Genomic DNA, 15002 nt, shown 5'->3' on the forward strand with positions numbered 1-15002 from the left:
AATGCTAAGAGCTGTCTATTTGGAGACCAAGATTGCATGTCTCCTCCTGTGAAGGTATTGCGTGTTACAAGGAAATGCCTTTCTTTCTTGATATTCATATAGCAGCAATCACTACATTCAGCAAAGCAAATTGTCATTTGGGAAACACAGTTGTTCAACTAAGGTATATTTTATGAGGTTTCAGTAATTGCATGCTTTGTTCTGCAGTTAGGAATCATCGGGCATAATGAGGCCAATAATGCAAAAGCCATCTTAGGAAGAAGCTGCCTACCATGTCCCCTACTAAATCCCTTAACTGTTGAGAAACAAGGTACCAATCCTTCTGTTTATACAGACAAATTGTGATCAAGAGACTTACTACACGGCCCCAGCGGTTCCAGCAACTGTAGTTCCCATTTTGCTCTATCAGCTGGATGATGTAGAACTTGTTATTGTTGTAGCCAATGTTGGTTTGGTTCAGCATACAGTCATAGTCTTGGTAAATCTAAAGTGATAAAAGAGGAAGCAGGGAATATGAATATGCTGCTTTCAAAACACCCATAAACCTCTGCACTTCTGCCAAGTTGTAGTTTTGGGCTTCAATTTTGGCCCTTTACCTACTGTATTTGGCTCAGGGCCATCCTTATATTTCAACCTATACCTGCATTGAAATAATGGGAAGGGAAAGGGCATTGGTTCTTACCTATTGTCAGCCTTCAAGATCTTCCTCCTTTCCTTTGCTTCTTTCTGGCTGTCATGAGTAACGGGGGGGTGGAAGGGGGAAATGTATGGGCTGTGAGCTGAAAGTGTTACTAACTGATATTGTATAAACTGGAGAGGGTTTCTAATTCCTGCTTAGCTTTCTCTTCTCTGCACAACTGCAAACCTTTATCTGAGTAAGCCAAGGTCAACTAATCATCACCACCTGGAGATGTCCACATGATGAAGTTCACAACTTTTAATTGGAAGAACCGTTTGAACTATTGGGGGTGGGAACATTTCACTCCCTTGATATATGTGATGTACGTGCCTATTTCCCCAGATTCAGAATTCTCTCATTGCTACCACTTAACTTCCAGTAAAAGATACCTTTTCTCTAATTACAAGAGTCTAAGTATTTCTTTCTTGGATTTTGAACGGAGAACCAGCTGACATTATTCTGAATCTCACCTTACCAGCCCACCCGGAGAGATAATACAATTTCTTCCGAGGGGGTCTGAACATCATGTCAACTCCAGCCAGCGACCAAGAAGACCTGGGGCAACTGGAGGACAAGATTCTCTGCTGCTAGAGGAAGCACAGGAAGCTAAATTGGTAGCAGAGCTCAACCTTGGGAAAACCCCAGCTGTGAAACCCAAATGATCATTGGGAGTCGGCTGGAAGGACCCGGAGGAGCCCCCCCGGAGTCACCACTACCCATCGGTGTGGAAGAGAGGAGCCATGGCAAGGGAGGGAAAGGAAAGACTTTTACTGAACCAAGCCAGGCACTTCATCAATGAGGCCCTTGGAGAACCTCACGCTGCACAAAGGTATGAGGGAGAGGAGGGGGAGGCAGTCCCAGCCAGAAGAAGCAGAGCAGCCATCCCCATAAATCAACCTGGGCTAGCGCAACAGCAAGCAGCAGCCCCCAGCGGGAGGAGTAATTGCCAGAAGACGTAGAACTCCAAAGTTGCCTCCGTTGGAAGTAAAATATGGGGGGGATCCCAAAGAGTTGGGATTTTTCCTAGCACAAGTTTGGAGCTATATGGAGGAATACGGAGGGGATTTTTCCTCAGAAGCAGCCAAGGTTAGATGTGTTACCAGGGCTCTGGAGGGAACAGCTGCAAAGTGGATGGTGACTTTGCATAATGATAATGCTCCCCAGCTGTTGAATTATAACCTGTTCATGACTGCGCTGCGGGCAAGGTTTGAGGACCCACTGGCGGAACGTAAGGCCAGGATTAGGATGAAGACCATAAATCAGGGGCGGAGATCAGTGGCCGACTACACCCAGGAATTTAGAGAGCTGGCGTGTCATATTCGAGGCTGGTCCCAAGTAGCCCTGATAGAAGCTTTCAAAGATGGGTTAAATGATGATGTATACCAGAGCTGCATTGCCAGAAGAGACCCCAATGATCTGCAGATGTGGTACGTGCTGGCAGCAGAGGTGGAAATTGATTTAACCTGAAACAGACGCTGGGGAGGCTCTGGTTGGAGCAAGCCCTCCCCTGCACGTCCTCAAGAAGCCTTCAAACCCCAAAAGGGAGGACTCAAGACTCAAGACTACTGTTTGCTTCCGATGTGGGAAGGAAGGTCACCGGGCTGCAGACTGCTGGGCCAAGTTGGAACCAAAGGGGCGCCAAGAGGAGAAAAAAACCCCAGAAAAACCTCAGCGAAGCCTCGCGAAATGGCGCTTAAGACGGGGGAGGTTGTAGAGGACGCCCATCCAAAGGGAGAGGGGCTGGGAACTCTGACCTCCTCTGAAGAGAGTAACGTCGATTCGGAAGACGACTCATTGGTAAGTCCAAACAAGGGCCATTCCAGTGCAGTTAACGGTACCCGCATCGGGGGCCAAGGGGGAAAAGCTGGCCTTGCTAGACTCTGGGTGCACAAGGTGTGTGATCAGCCCGGAAGTAGTACGGAAGATGGGCTTAAAACTAAAACCTTTAAAAATGCCCATAGCCTTTTGCCAATTGGATGGATCAGTGGCGGGGGGCGGGCCTGCACGTTTCATAACGGAAACCTATAGAAATGACGATGGGGAAGCATAGCGAGACTCTGTGTTTTATTGTGGCCCCTGGGATGGAAGAGCCACTAATACTGGGATTTCCCTGGCTCCAGAAATGGAACCCCCATGTCAATTGGAGAAGAGGGTCATTGCATATACGTACCGACCAGCACCCGGAAGGGGAGGGGCGATCTCAACCGAAACTCCAGAATCCTATTGACCTAGCTTCCATGAGTACTGAAGACCTGAAGGGGGAGGAGAAAATTCCAGAGGAATATTGGGACTTAAAGGACGTATTCAGTGAGAAGGCCTCAGATGAGCTGCCCCCTCATCGTTCAACAGATTGTAGTATTGAATTTTTACCTGGGGTGAAACTCCCGAAACCGAAGCTGTACTCAATGACACCGCAGGAATTAGAAGAGCTGCGGTCATTTATCGATAAAAATTTGAAACGTGGCTTCATCCAGCCCGCTAGACCCCGGGTGGCAGCCCCAGTACTGTTCCGTGAAAAGAAAGATGGCTCCTTTTGCTTATGTGTTGATTACAGAAATCTGAACGCCATTTCTGTGGAAACGTGTACCCCCTCCCCCTGATGAAGGACATGCTGGCCCACCTGGCCAAGGGGAAGATTTTTACGAAGCTCGACTTGAGAGAAGCGTACTACCAGGTTCGAATTAAGGAAGGGGACAAATGGAAAACCGCTTTTAACTGCCCGATAGCTTGTTTCCAGTTCCGTGTTCTTCCATTTGGCCTACAGGGGGCTCCAGCAGTATTCATGCAGATGATTAATCAGGTTTTACATGAACATTTATACAAGGGGGTTTTGGTCTACCTTGATGATATCCTTATATACACAGAGACTTGGGATGAACATGTGAAACTGGTGCGGTCAGTCTTAAAGAAACTCCGAGCCGCTAAGTTGTATGCTAAATTGTCCAAATGTGAGTTCCATCAGGAGAAAATTGACTATTTGGGGTATCACATCTCACATGAGGGCATAGAAATGGATCCAGGGAAGGTGCGTGCCGTGTTGGAATGCCCCCCCCCCACGCACCAGAAAACAACTTCAGAGTTTCTTGGGATTCGCCAATTTTTACTGACAATTTATCCCGGCTTTTGCAAATATAGCACTGCCTATCACAAACCTCCTAAAAACCAAAGGGGAGGCGAAACCAAAGCCTAGTAAGCCACTGGAGTGGTTCATGGAATGTCAAGCGGCCTTTGAAAAGCTGAAACGACTGTTTGCTGCTGAACCAGTGCTAAAGCACCCGGACATGGACACTCCTTTCGTAATCCAGGCCGATGCGAGTGATGTGGTGGTGGGAGCTGTATTGCTGCAAATCAATGAGAAGGGGATTTTACAACCCTGTGCATATACCTCCCATAAATTATCTGAAACCGAAAGAAGGTGGGCAGTGTGGGAAAAAGAAGCTTTTGCAGTTCGTTGGGCCCTACTCACTTGGAGACATTTCTTGGAAGGAGCAAAACACCCGTTTGAGGTGTGGACCGACCATAAGAATTTAGAGGCCTTAAAAACACCTCGGAAGCTGTCCCCCAAACAAGTTCGCTGGGCTCAGTACTTTAAACGGTTTAATTTTTCATTGAAGTACATTCCAGGGGGGAGGAACTTCATGGCAGGTGTTCGCCAGGAAGTAGTACAGCCGATTGTCCCAATCGAACAGTTGGCAGCTCCAGTAGTTACTAGAGCCCAAAAGAAGAAGAAGGAAGTGGATCTATCGAATGATTTGACTGCGCAATTAAAGGATGCTCTAAAACTCGATGATTGGTTCCTGGCTCATTCGAATAACTGTACAGTTAGAGATGGACTGGCCTGGGTGGGAGCCAAGTTGTATGTGCCAGAGAAACTGAGGAGCCAAATCTTACAACAAGCTCATGATTCTAAAGCGGCTGGTCACTTTGGATTCATGAAAACCTTACACCTAGTTAAGCGGCAATTCTGGTGGCCTACTTTGAAGAAGGACATTGAAACTTATGTGGCTAGCTGTTCTATTTGTGCATCAGCCAAGAGACCTCCTGGTAAGCCAGCAGGGTTGTTACAAAATGTGGCTAGACCAACGGCTCTGTGGAAGGAAATTTCTATGGACTTTATAGTGGAATTACCCGAAAGCGGGGGAAACACAGTTATTTGGGTGGTAACTGATTTGTTTTCCAAGCAAGTACATTTCATACCTTGTTCAAAGATTCCATCTGCAAAAACGTTGGCTAAACTGTTTATATTGCATATCTATAGATTACATGGGGTTCCTGAACGCATAATCTCTGACAGGGGTGTTCAATTTACCTCGAACTTTTGGAGGGAGTTCCTGAAGTTATTGGGCTCCGCCCAGGGATTAAGCTCCACCCACCATCCCCAAACCAATGGGGCCTGTGAGAGAACTAACGCGGTATTGGAGCAGTACCTTAGATGTTACATAAACTATCAGCAAGATAATTGGACTGACCTATTACCATTTGCTGAAGTGGCATATAACAATTCTATCCATAGTAGTACTGGATTTACCCCCTTCAAGGTGGCATCGGGACAAGACTTTGTACCCATACCTTAACTCCCTTGTGAGAGGCCTAGTATTCAGTCATTAGATGAATGGATAACACAACTCCAGCTTAATTGGCCAGTCGCTCATAAAGCATTGGATGACGCACATCGGGCTCATAAGAAATTTGCAGACAAAAAGAGGACTCCACAAAACCCATATCAAGTGGGCGATAAAGTCTTTTTGTCCACCAGATATCCACAAACCACTCAAAAGTCAAAGAAACTTGGTCCTAAGTATGTTCGTCCTTTCTCGATTGAACGAATTGTAAACCCTGTGACAGTCCAATTGAAATTACCTAAAAGCCTTCGACGAATTCACCCGGTTTTCCACGTTAGTTTGTTAAAACCTGAACATACTTCCGATCTGCGACCGATCCAGACCGACCCTCCTGTACCATTGCTTATTGGCGGCGAACAACATTTTGAAGTTAAAGAAATTCTAGACTCTCGACGGAGGGGTCGGCTCCAATGTTTGGTTGCTTGGAAGCATTTTCCTTCGTCCCAGGTTGAGTGGGTCAATGCAAAAGATGTTAGAGCCCCTAGGCTTGTCAGAGCATTTCGTTCTAATTATCCTGATAAACCCTAGATACGTGTCTCTTTTATGTTAACTGGCTATTAAGTCGTGCCTTTTATATTTCCCTCTTTTCTAGGACTAACGTCTTTTTTCTAGGAGGGCCGAATGTCAGCCTTCAAGATCTTCCTCCTTTCCTTTGTTTCTTTCTGGCTGTCATGAGTAACGGGGGGGTGGAAGTGGGAAATGTATGGGCCGTGAGCTGAAAGTGTTACTAACTGATATTGTATAAACTGGAGAGGGTTTCTAATTCCTGCTTAGCTTTCTCTTCTCTGCGCAACTGCAAACCTTTATCTGAGTAAGCCAAGGTCAACTAATCATCACCACCTGGAGATGTCCACATGATGAAGTTCACAACTTTTAATTGGAAGAACCGTTTGAACTATTGGGGGTAGGAACATTTCACTCCCTTGATATATGTGATGTACGTGCCTTTTTCCCCAGATTCAGAATTCTCTCGTTGCTACCACTTAACTTCCAGTAAAAGATATCTTTTCTCTAATTACAAGAGTCTAAGTATTTCTTTCTTGGATTTTGAACGGCGCACCAGCTGACACCTATTCTCCAGGAGCTGTGCAGAGCATCCAGGTCAGGGAAGTGCTTCTGTCTGCTGTTCGATAGGCTGAGCAAAAATCTGAGGACACTCCTCCCTGCTGCTGTCCCAGCATCCCCAGTTTTGGCAAAGTCGAAGTGACAGGTTCATCGTTGTCCTTCCTTCATCATTGCTCTTTGGTCTTGGCTAGGATAGGACCCAGAACCATACAGACTCTGGGTGGGGCTGGATGCTCTTCACAGCTCCCGGAGAATGGGTGTATCAGGTAAGAACCAATGCCCTTTCTCCAGTGAGCTGTTCCGAGCATCCGGGTCTGGGATATACCCAAGCTTGGCATGTCTTACAGGAGGGTTTCCATCTGGGTCGGTGTTTCCCTTCCCGTAATAATTCTCTGTAAGACATATCTGCTGAAAGCGACTTCTGATGAGGCAAAAACGTCCAGTCTGTAATGCCTTATGAAAGGCAACAGTGTCAACCATGTCACCGCCCTGCAGATTTCCTCGATTGGCGCTTGAGTTTCCCAGGCTGCTGATGTAGCCGCACTCGTAGTGGAGTGCGCCGTGATCCCTCCAGGAACAGGTAAGTTCTGTAGTTCGTACAACTTTGCGATTGTGGCTCGTAGCCATCTGCCCACTGTCGAAGCTGTGACTTTCCTGCCCAGAGTTGAGGGCTGGAATGAGACAAAGAGGGCCTCTGTCTTCCTGTGTGATACTGTCCTGTTTATATAAATGTGGAGAGCCCTTTGCACATCTAATGAATGCCATTGTCTCTCTAAGGCGTGGGCCAGCTTTGGGCAGAAGTTGGGGAGGATCAGCTCCTGCGCTCGATGGAAGGCCGAATTGACTTTCGGTACAAAGGCCCAGTCTAGGCGAAGAACGATCCTATCAGAGTGGAATATACAAAGGTTCTCTCTCATTGACAGGGCAGCCAGCTCAGATATTCTTCTTGCAGGTTATAACTACAAGGAACACCATCTTATAGGTAAGAAGGTGGAGGCTAGTAGTTCTCAAGAGTTCAAATGGTGGTTTGGTGAGCGCTGAGAGAACCTTGTTCAGATCCCAGGTGGGGTATCTATGGACCACCGGAGATCTTAAATTTGTGGCCCCATGGAGGAAACTACGTACCCTCGGGTGATGTGCAATAAACCATAGATCCCCGCAGGAGATAACTGAAGCTAGAGCCGCCACCTATCTACGTAATGTATTTGGGGAAAGCCCCTTGTCCAGACCCTCCTGGAAAGTCCAGTATGTTCGCCACCGATGGTGAGGTGGGGTCTATCTTCATCTTGTCGCATCATCTGCAATAACTTCTCCAAGTGACATTATGACTACGGTTAGTGGATGGACGTCTCGCCGCCTGGATTGTCTCAATGACCCTGTTGGAGAGTTTCTCACCTTTCAGAAGTCTCCGCTCAAGCACCATACGGCCAGGTGGAGCCATTGTGGATCCGGATGTTGTATGGGGCCCTGGGAGAGGGAGACTCTATCTGGCGGGATTCTCCAGGGGTCAGTGATCGATAGGTCCCTGAGATCCGTGAACCACAGACGTCTCGGCCAATATGATGCCAGTAAATTCTGCTCATTCCTTCAGGAGTTTCCTGATCATCTTGGGTATCAGTGGGAGGGGAGGGAAGGTATAGAGAAGACCCCGAGGCCAGGGGCAGCATAGGGCATTGACTCCCTCCGATCCCAAGGTTGGGAATCTCGAGAAAAATCTCCATAGCTGGGCACTGAGTGACAAGGCAAAGAGTTCCAGGATCGGCTGGCCGAATCTGTCCGACATCTCTTGGAATAATCTCGGATGCAGGAGTCACTCAGAATGGTCAACAGTGGCCCTGCTCAACCAGTCTACCTGAGTGTTGGACTGACCCAAGATGTGTTCTGCCCTGATGGATTGTAGATGCCTTTCTGCTCAGCAGCAGAATCTCTCTGCCTCCCTAATGAGGGACTTTGAATGAGTGCCCCCATTGATTTATGTGGGCTTTTGTGGCCACATTGTCTGTCAAAACGAGGACATGCTGCCCTGGATCTCCTGTTGGAATTTGCAGGCCAGATGAGCTGCCCTCAGTTCCAACCAACTGATGCTGCAGGCTTGCTCTGTTGGAGACTAGCAATCCTGGGCTACGAAGGACTGACTATGAGCTCCCCAGCCAAATAGGCTCACGTCTGTTGTGATTTGTCTTTCTGCGCAGTTCTCTGAAGAGGCAGCCTCTGGAGATGTTTCTGGAAGTCCACCAATGGAGTGATAAAAGAACCCTTGGTGGGACGAGGACCTTGGTCATTGAATTGCTCCTTCCTGATCTTTGGTATGGGAGCAGAAACCATTGCAAGGTTCTGGCATGGAGGTGGGCCCAGGGAACTACTGCAATGCAGGAAATCATCTTTCCCAGCAGTTGGGATAACTGGGCCAGGGGTACTTGCTTGAGGGTCTGAATGTGTTTGGACAACTCCCTGATGCTGACCTGTCTGGGGAAAGGGAAACCTCTCTCCTCACTGTGTCTATAATGGCGTCCAGGTGTAAAAGATGAGTTCTAGGCGTCAGGTGACTTGGCCAGATTGATCGAGAAACCATGTTCTTGAAGTACTTGGAGAGTGGTTTGTGAGTCTACCTCTGCCTGCTAGTGAGACGACTACAGTATTAAAATGTCATCTAGATAACATTGTAGGCAGACCAGCATGCTCCTGAGGTACGCCACTAATGCTGCCAGAATCTTTGTAAAGGTTTGAGGGGCCAAGGCCAGACTGAATGGCATGGCCCTGTATTCATAATAAAACCACATGAATCTTCTGTGTGTAGGCCTTATTGGAATGTGTAGGTACGCTTCGGTCAGGTCTACTGAGGTCAAGACATCTCCCTGCCTGATGCTCAGGAGGATGGATTGTAGGGCAGTGGTCACCAACCGGTGGGCCATGGACCACTGGTGGTCCACAAGAAAATTTTGGTGGTCCACAGAGACTCTTTTTGTCTGTGAAAGAAGCAGCCTGGGGGTCAGGCGAGGCATGTGGGGGGGGGAATAGGACACCCCTTGAAAAGATAGGCTGTTTTTTTGGGGGGTCAAAAGAAAATAAGGCCCTGGGAAGAAGGCGGAGCTTCGTCGCTGCGATACAGCTGCAATCTCAGGGCTCCGAGATCGCAGCTGATATCTTCGCCCCTGGTTGGTCCCAACGGACCTAAACCGTCCCGTAGAGACGGTGACAGTAAGGGGCGCGTTCTGTAGATCCCAGGGACATCGCAAGTCCCTGGTTGATCCAGAAGAAGCCCTTTTACCATCGGCAGAGAGGCAGCCATTAAGCTGCTGAAGTTGGGACAGCTCCGGAAGGACGAGATAGAAAGAGAAGTGTATTGGCTGGTGAGGATCTTTTTTTTTACTTGGGACTTAAGGACACCCTAAAATGAGAAGAAATCTGTAAAATTCTTGACAAAATTTGACTTAGCGGCGATTTTTTCTTTAAGAATGTCAAAGTGAGACTTGGCTTTTTATTTTTACGTTTTTTTTCTCTTCATTGAACTTCCATTGCGATCTAGTTAATCAGACTGGTTTTTTCTTTTATATTTACTGGCTCTCTTTTCTCCTTTTTGACTGTTTATATTTTATAAAATAGAGGCCCCCTTTAGTATCTTTTTTAAAAATATACATAAATATATATATATACTTTTTCTTTCTTTTTAGGCTTTTTTTAGGGGGAAAGAAGGGGGAATGGTTTTAAGAAATTTTGCAACACTGCCAACTAGAGGCTTGAAAATATTTTATTTGAAGTTGAGAGCTGGGAAAAAAAATTATTCTCAAGGCCACTGGAAGCGATAAGATAGAGGGAAGAGCACTGGAGGATGTTTATACAGGTGCTCTTTGGGACTTCTATTATCAATTGAATATTTGAAGCTTGGCTTTGAAATTTGTGGAGAAGCCAAATAAGAGCCTTGGATAAATAAAAGGCAGTGTGTGCTTTTTTTTTTTTAAATTAACTGTCTTATCCCTCCCCTCCAACCCCGCAGTATTTTGTAATATTGGTATACTTATTTTTTATTTTACCTCATTTTTATTTTTTTTTAAAGGGGAAGCCTCAGAATATTTGTTTTTCGTTTTTATTTTTTTTATTGGGATATTTGCCTCTTTATCTCTACTTTTGACTTATTTTTATGGCTATTTTCCATTTTTTGAGGTCTTTCAATTGGATTAAGGTGGGAAGAACCCGAAGAACTCCTTTTTTCCCCTTTTTCTTTGCTTATTATTTTTTAATATTGTTGGGCTTTATTTTGTCTTTTTTTCTCTTTATTTTTAATTTTTACTTTTGAATTATAATTGAGTATTTCACAATTGGATTAAGGTCTTGAAGAACCTGAAGAATTTCTCTTTTTTAATTTTGGGCTTTTTACTTTTTACTGTTGTTTTTTTTTTTTTTTTTTTTTTTTGGTGTTTTCTTTTTTCCTAATTGGATTACAATTGGTTACCTTATTAATTGGATTAAAAGAGCCGGAAGACTCTGAGCTATGGAATGAGTAAGAAAATTTTACCTTCAGGCATTTCAACTTCTGCTCCTGTCTCCCCATCATCTGGAGGATGACTTTCAATAATGGCGAAGCAAGATAAAGCACAAGTGGATTTAACGATGGTTATGCAAGGAATACAAGAACTTAAAATGAGTATTGAACAAAGAATGGAGAGTATTGACCAAAGAATTGGGAAGATTGATGAAAAATTTGAAAGTGTTCAACAAATGATGGTGAAACATGATGAGAGAATCCAAAAAATAGAAGAGAAAGACAAGCAAAGAGATGACACAATTGGAAATATTGATAGCAGATTAACAATGGTTGAACAAGAAAAAAGTGGGATGTTGACGTGGGAGATGGACAGGTCAGAATTTTATCTTAGATTCCAAAATATTGAGGAAGAAAAAGGACAAAATTTGGCTGCAGTAATGATTGAAATCTTGGCTGGAGCCTTGGAAATAACAGAGGAAAAGATGATGGATGGAGTAGATGAGATATATCGAGTCTTCACAAGACATGCGATGAGGAACCAATTACCAAGAGAGGTTCATGTCAGATTCACCAAAAAAACTATTAAAACACAAATATTACAAGTGGCAAGAGAGAAGGTGTTGAAATACAAAGACAAAGAGATTGTGGTCTTAAAACAAGTACCTAGAAAAGTGAGAGAGATTAGAAGAGAATATCGATTTTTGACCAAAATGCTATTGAAAAAAGAGGTGAACTATAGATGGCTGATTCCAGAAGGATTAATGTTTACATGGCAAGAACAGAGACACAGAATTGATTAAATTGAGAAAGCAGAAATATTTTACAAGGAATTTTTCGAAAGAAGAGAAATGGAGATAGAAAAAGAGAACATTTTAACTGAATTTGAAGAGGACCAAATGGGAATGGGAAAAGAAGAAGGCGCAATAGGTGGACAAGTGGAGACCAAAGAACAACGTGAAGTAAGATCCACGAGAGCTGTTAGACCTAAATATAAAGCATAACCATGGAGGAAAAAAACTGATTTCCATGAATATAAATGGACTGAATTCAGCTACCAAAAGAAGAAAAATTTTCACAAATTAGAGAAGCTAAAATTTGATATAATTTGCCTACAAGAAGTACACATTAAAAAACAACACGAACAATTACTGGCACGATCAAAATTAGGGAAAATATTTACTTCTCTGACTCACTGTAAGAAAAGAGGAGTGGTTTTGTACATTAAAGAAACCATTCCAGCAAAACTGATTTATACTGATGAAGACGGAAGAGTATTAATGGTTGAAATAGTGGATAATAATACAAAAACACTCTTGGTTGCAATTTATGCCCCGAATGATAAACAAGAAGAATTCTATAAAAAATTACACATGAAAATAATTGAACTGGACTATGCTAATATACTTATGATGGGAGATTTCAATGGAATTGTAGACAATAAACTGGACTATACAGTAAAAGCAACACGACAAAATAGGAAGACTCTCCCTAAATCCTTTTTTAAAATGACAGATGAATTAAATTTAAAAGATATATGGAGAGAAAGAAATGTTAAAATTCAACAATATACTTTTTATTCCAATAGACATTTATCATGGTCCAGAATAGATATGATTTGGTCATCAACAGAATTATTATCCAATATTCAAGAAATAAATATTGAAACAAGTACATGGGCAGACCACAATCCAATGACAATTAAATGGAAAGGACAAAAAAGAAGATCTAGATGGACATTAAATAATACTATTTTAAAGGAAAAAAACTTTACACAATGGATGGAAAAAGAATTGGCCTTCTTCTTTAATGAAAACAAAAAAGAAGATACTTCAATACAGAATGTTTGGGATACAATGAAGGCATATGCAAGAGGATTAATAATAGACTATACAAAGAAAAAGAACATTAGGAAGAGGCAAATGATTAAAGCTCTAGAAGATGACCATAAAAAACTGGAAAAAGAATTACAGAAAATGCCACAGAAAAAAGATATTAAACTTAAAATGGATATAATCAAACATAAAATGGATCAAGTAGAGAAAGAAGAACTGGCACAAAAAATTAGAAGTGCTAAACAGAACTATTTTGAAGATGCAAATAGGCCAGGTAGATGGTTAGCATATAAATTGAGAAAAGAGAAAGAATCAAGGAAAATATTACAGTTAATAGATGATCAAGGTCAAATTTGTTATGGTAATAAAGAGAAAAAGGCAATCATTCGAGACTTCTATGGACAATTATATAAACAGGAGGATCTTGATGAGGAAAAAATTAAACAGTATTTACAAAATGCTAACCTACCTAAGATACCTGATGAAACTGGGAAAATGTTAGAAAGTGCTATAACAATGATGGAATTAACTGAAGCACTCAACAGAAAGAACAATGGAAAAGCACCAGGACCAGATGGTCTCCCGGCAGAATTTTATAAAACATTACAAGAATCGTTGAGCACTTCACTGTTAGAAGTCATGAATGAAGTTATGATAAACAAGAAAATACCTAAAACATGGTCAGAAGCTTATATTACACTTATCCCAAAAGAATGGGTTGACCCATTACAAATTAAGAACTATAGACCTATTTCCTTATTGAATGCAGACTATAAAATCTTTGCTTCAATCTTGGCAGAGAGGCTTAAAAAATACTTAAACAACTTTATTCACCCTGATCAGAATGGATTTTTACCAAAGAGACAAATCAAAGACAATATTAGGGTAATCCTGGACACATTGGAATATTACGAGGTGCACCCTGAAAAACAAATGGCTTTGATATTTTTAGATGCCCAAAAGGCATTTGATAATGTGAATTGGAGATTTATGTTATTATTATTGGAACAGATGGGCTTTGCTAGAAAATTTATCCAAGCAATAGAAGCCATATATTATAAGCAAACGGCAAAAGTAATGATAGATGGAGAATTTACAGACTCTATTAATATTAAAAAAGGTACAAGACAAGGATGCCCATTATCTCCTTTGTTATTTGTATTGACCTTGGAAGTGTTAAATAGAAATATTAGAGAGGATATAAACATAAAAGGAATGAAAGTTAAAAAGGAGGAATTTAAATTGCAAGCCTTTGCAGACGACTTGGTCTTTATTTTGGAAGATCCTCTAGAGACAGCTTTAAAACTATTGGAAAAGATAGAGATGTATGGTGAGATGGCTGGCTTGAAAATAAATAAAGACAAAACAAAGATTCTGACAAAGAACATGTTATTAAGACAAAGAGAAGAGCTGGCAGACCTATTGAAAATTCAAGTTCACGAACAAAGTTAAATATTTGGGGATATATTTGACGTCAAGATGTACTACACTGAAAGAGAATAACTATATTAAACTTAAACAGCAGATAGCATCTGATCTGAAAAAAATGGGAAAACCTACAATTGTCATTGATAGGTAGAATTTCAACAATTAAGATGAATATTTTACCCAGAATTTTATATTTGTTCCAAACAATACCAATTAGGTTAGGTAAGGATTACTTTGAAGAATTAAATAAAATTGTGTTGAAGTATATATGGCAAGGTAAGAAAGCGAGAATAAAATTAAAACTCTTACAGGATGCTAGAATTAGAGGAGGATTTGGCCTTCCTAATTGGGAGTTGTATTATCAAGCTGCAAACTTAATGTGGGCTAAAGAATGGATAACGTTAAGAAAGACTAGATTGTTGGCATTAGAAGGACATGATTTATTATTGGGTTGGCATGCTTTTCTATGGTATAAGGGAACTAAATCACAGGGTTACTTTAGAAGGCATTATATACGGGAATCGTTATGGTTGAATTGGGAGAAAATTAAGAAACAATGTTATTTGAAAATCCCAGTTTGGTTATCAACTATTGAAGCTTTTTCTTATCCTATAACCTATAAGAAGGAACAAACAGTTAGATATGGGGAATTACTAGATGAAAAGGGTGAACTTAAAACGATGCAAAATTTAGAAGAACAAGGTATAAAGATGAATTGGTTTTCATATGCAAATACATTCAAGGTATCTTAAAGATTCTAAAATGGAAGGATTTTATGATAAATTGACTGATTTAGATAGGATTTTGACAGGTACTGATGAAAAAGTGATCAAAAAATTATATAATTATTTGTTGGAAATTAAATTAGAGGAAGAACAAGTTAAAGAAACAAT

At 42.1% G+C, this 15002-nt stretch overlaps 1 protein-coding gene across 2 annotated transcripts in view; it reads right to left on the bottom strand.

Annotated features, from left to right (window-relative positions):
• PARP3 (poly(ADP-ribose) polymerase family member 3) overlaps positions 1-15002 on the bottom strand; it is a 51751-nt gene that overhangs the window by 17450 nt on the left and 19299 nt on the right. For both annotated transcript variants that reach the window (XM_026673252.2, XM_026673251.2), the window contains one exon: positions 359-484. In XM_026673252.2, the coding sequence (XP_026529037.2) occupies positions 359-484 (126 nt within the window). The remainder of the gene's footprint in view (positions 1-358; positions 485-15002) is intronic.

The sequence above is a fragment of the Notechis scutatus genome, chromosome 2 (assembly GCF_049901735.1).
Source record: "Notechis scutatus isolate UNSWTSFEM ecotype Mainland chromosome 2, rNotScu1.2, whole genome shotgun sequence".
Taxonomy (NCBI): Eukaryota; Metazoa; Chordata; class Lepidosauria; order Squamata; family Elapidae; genus Notechis; species Notechis scutatus.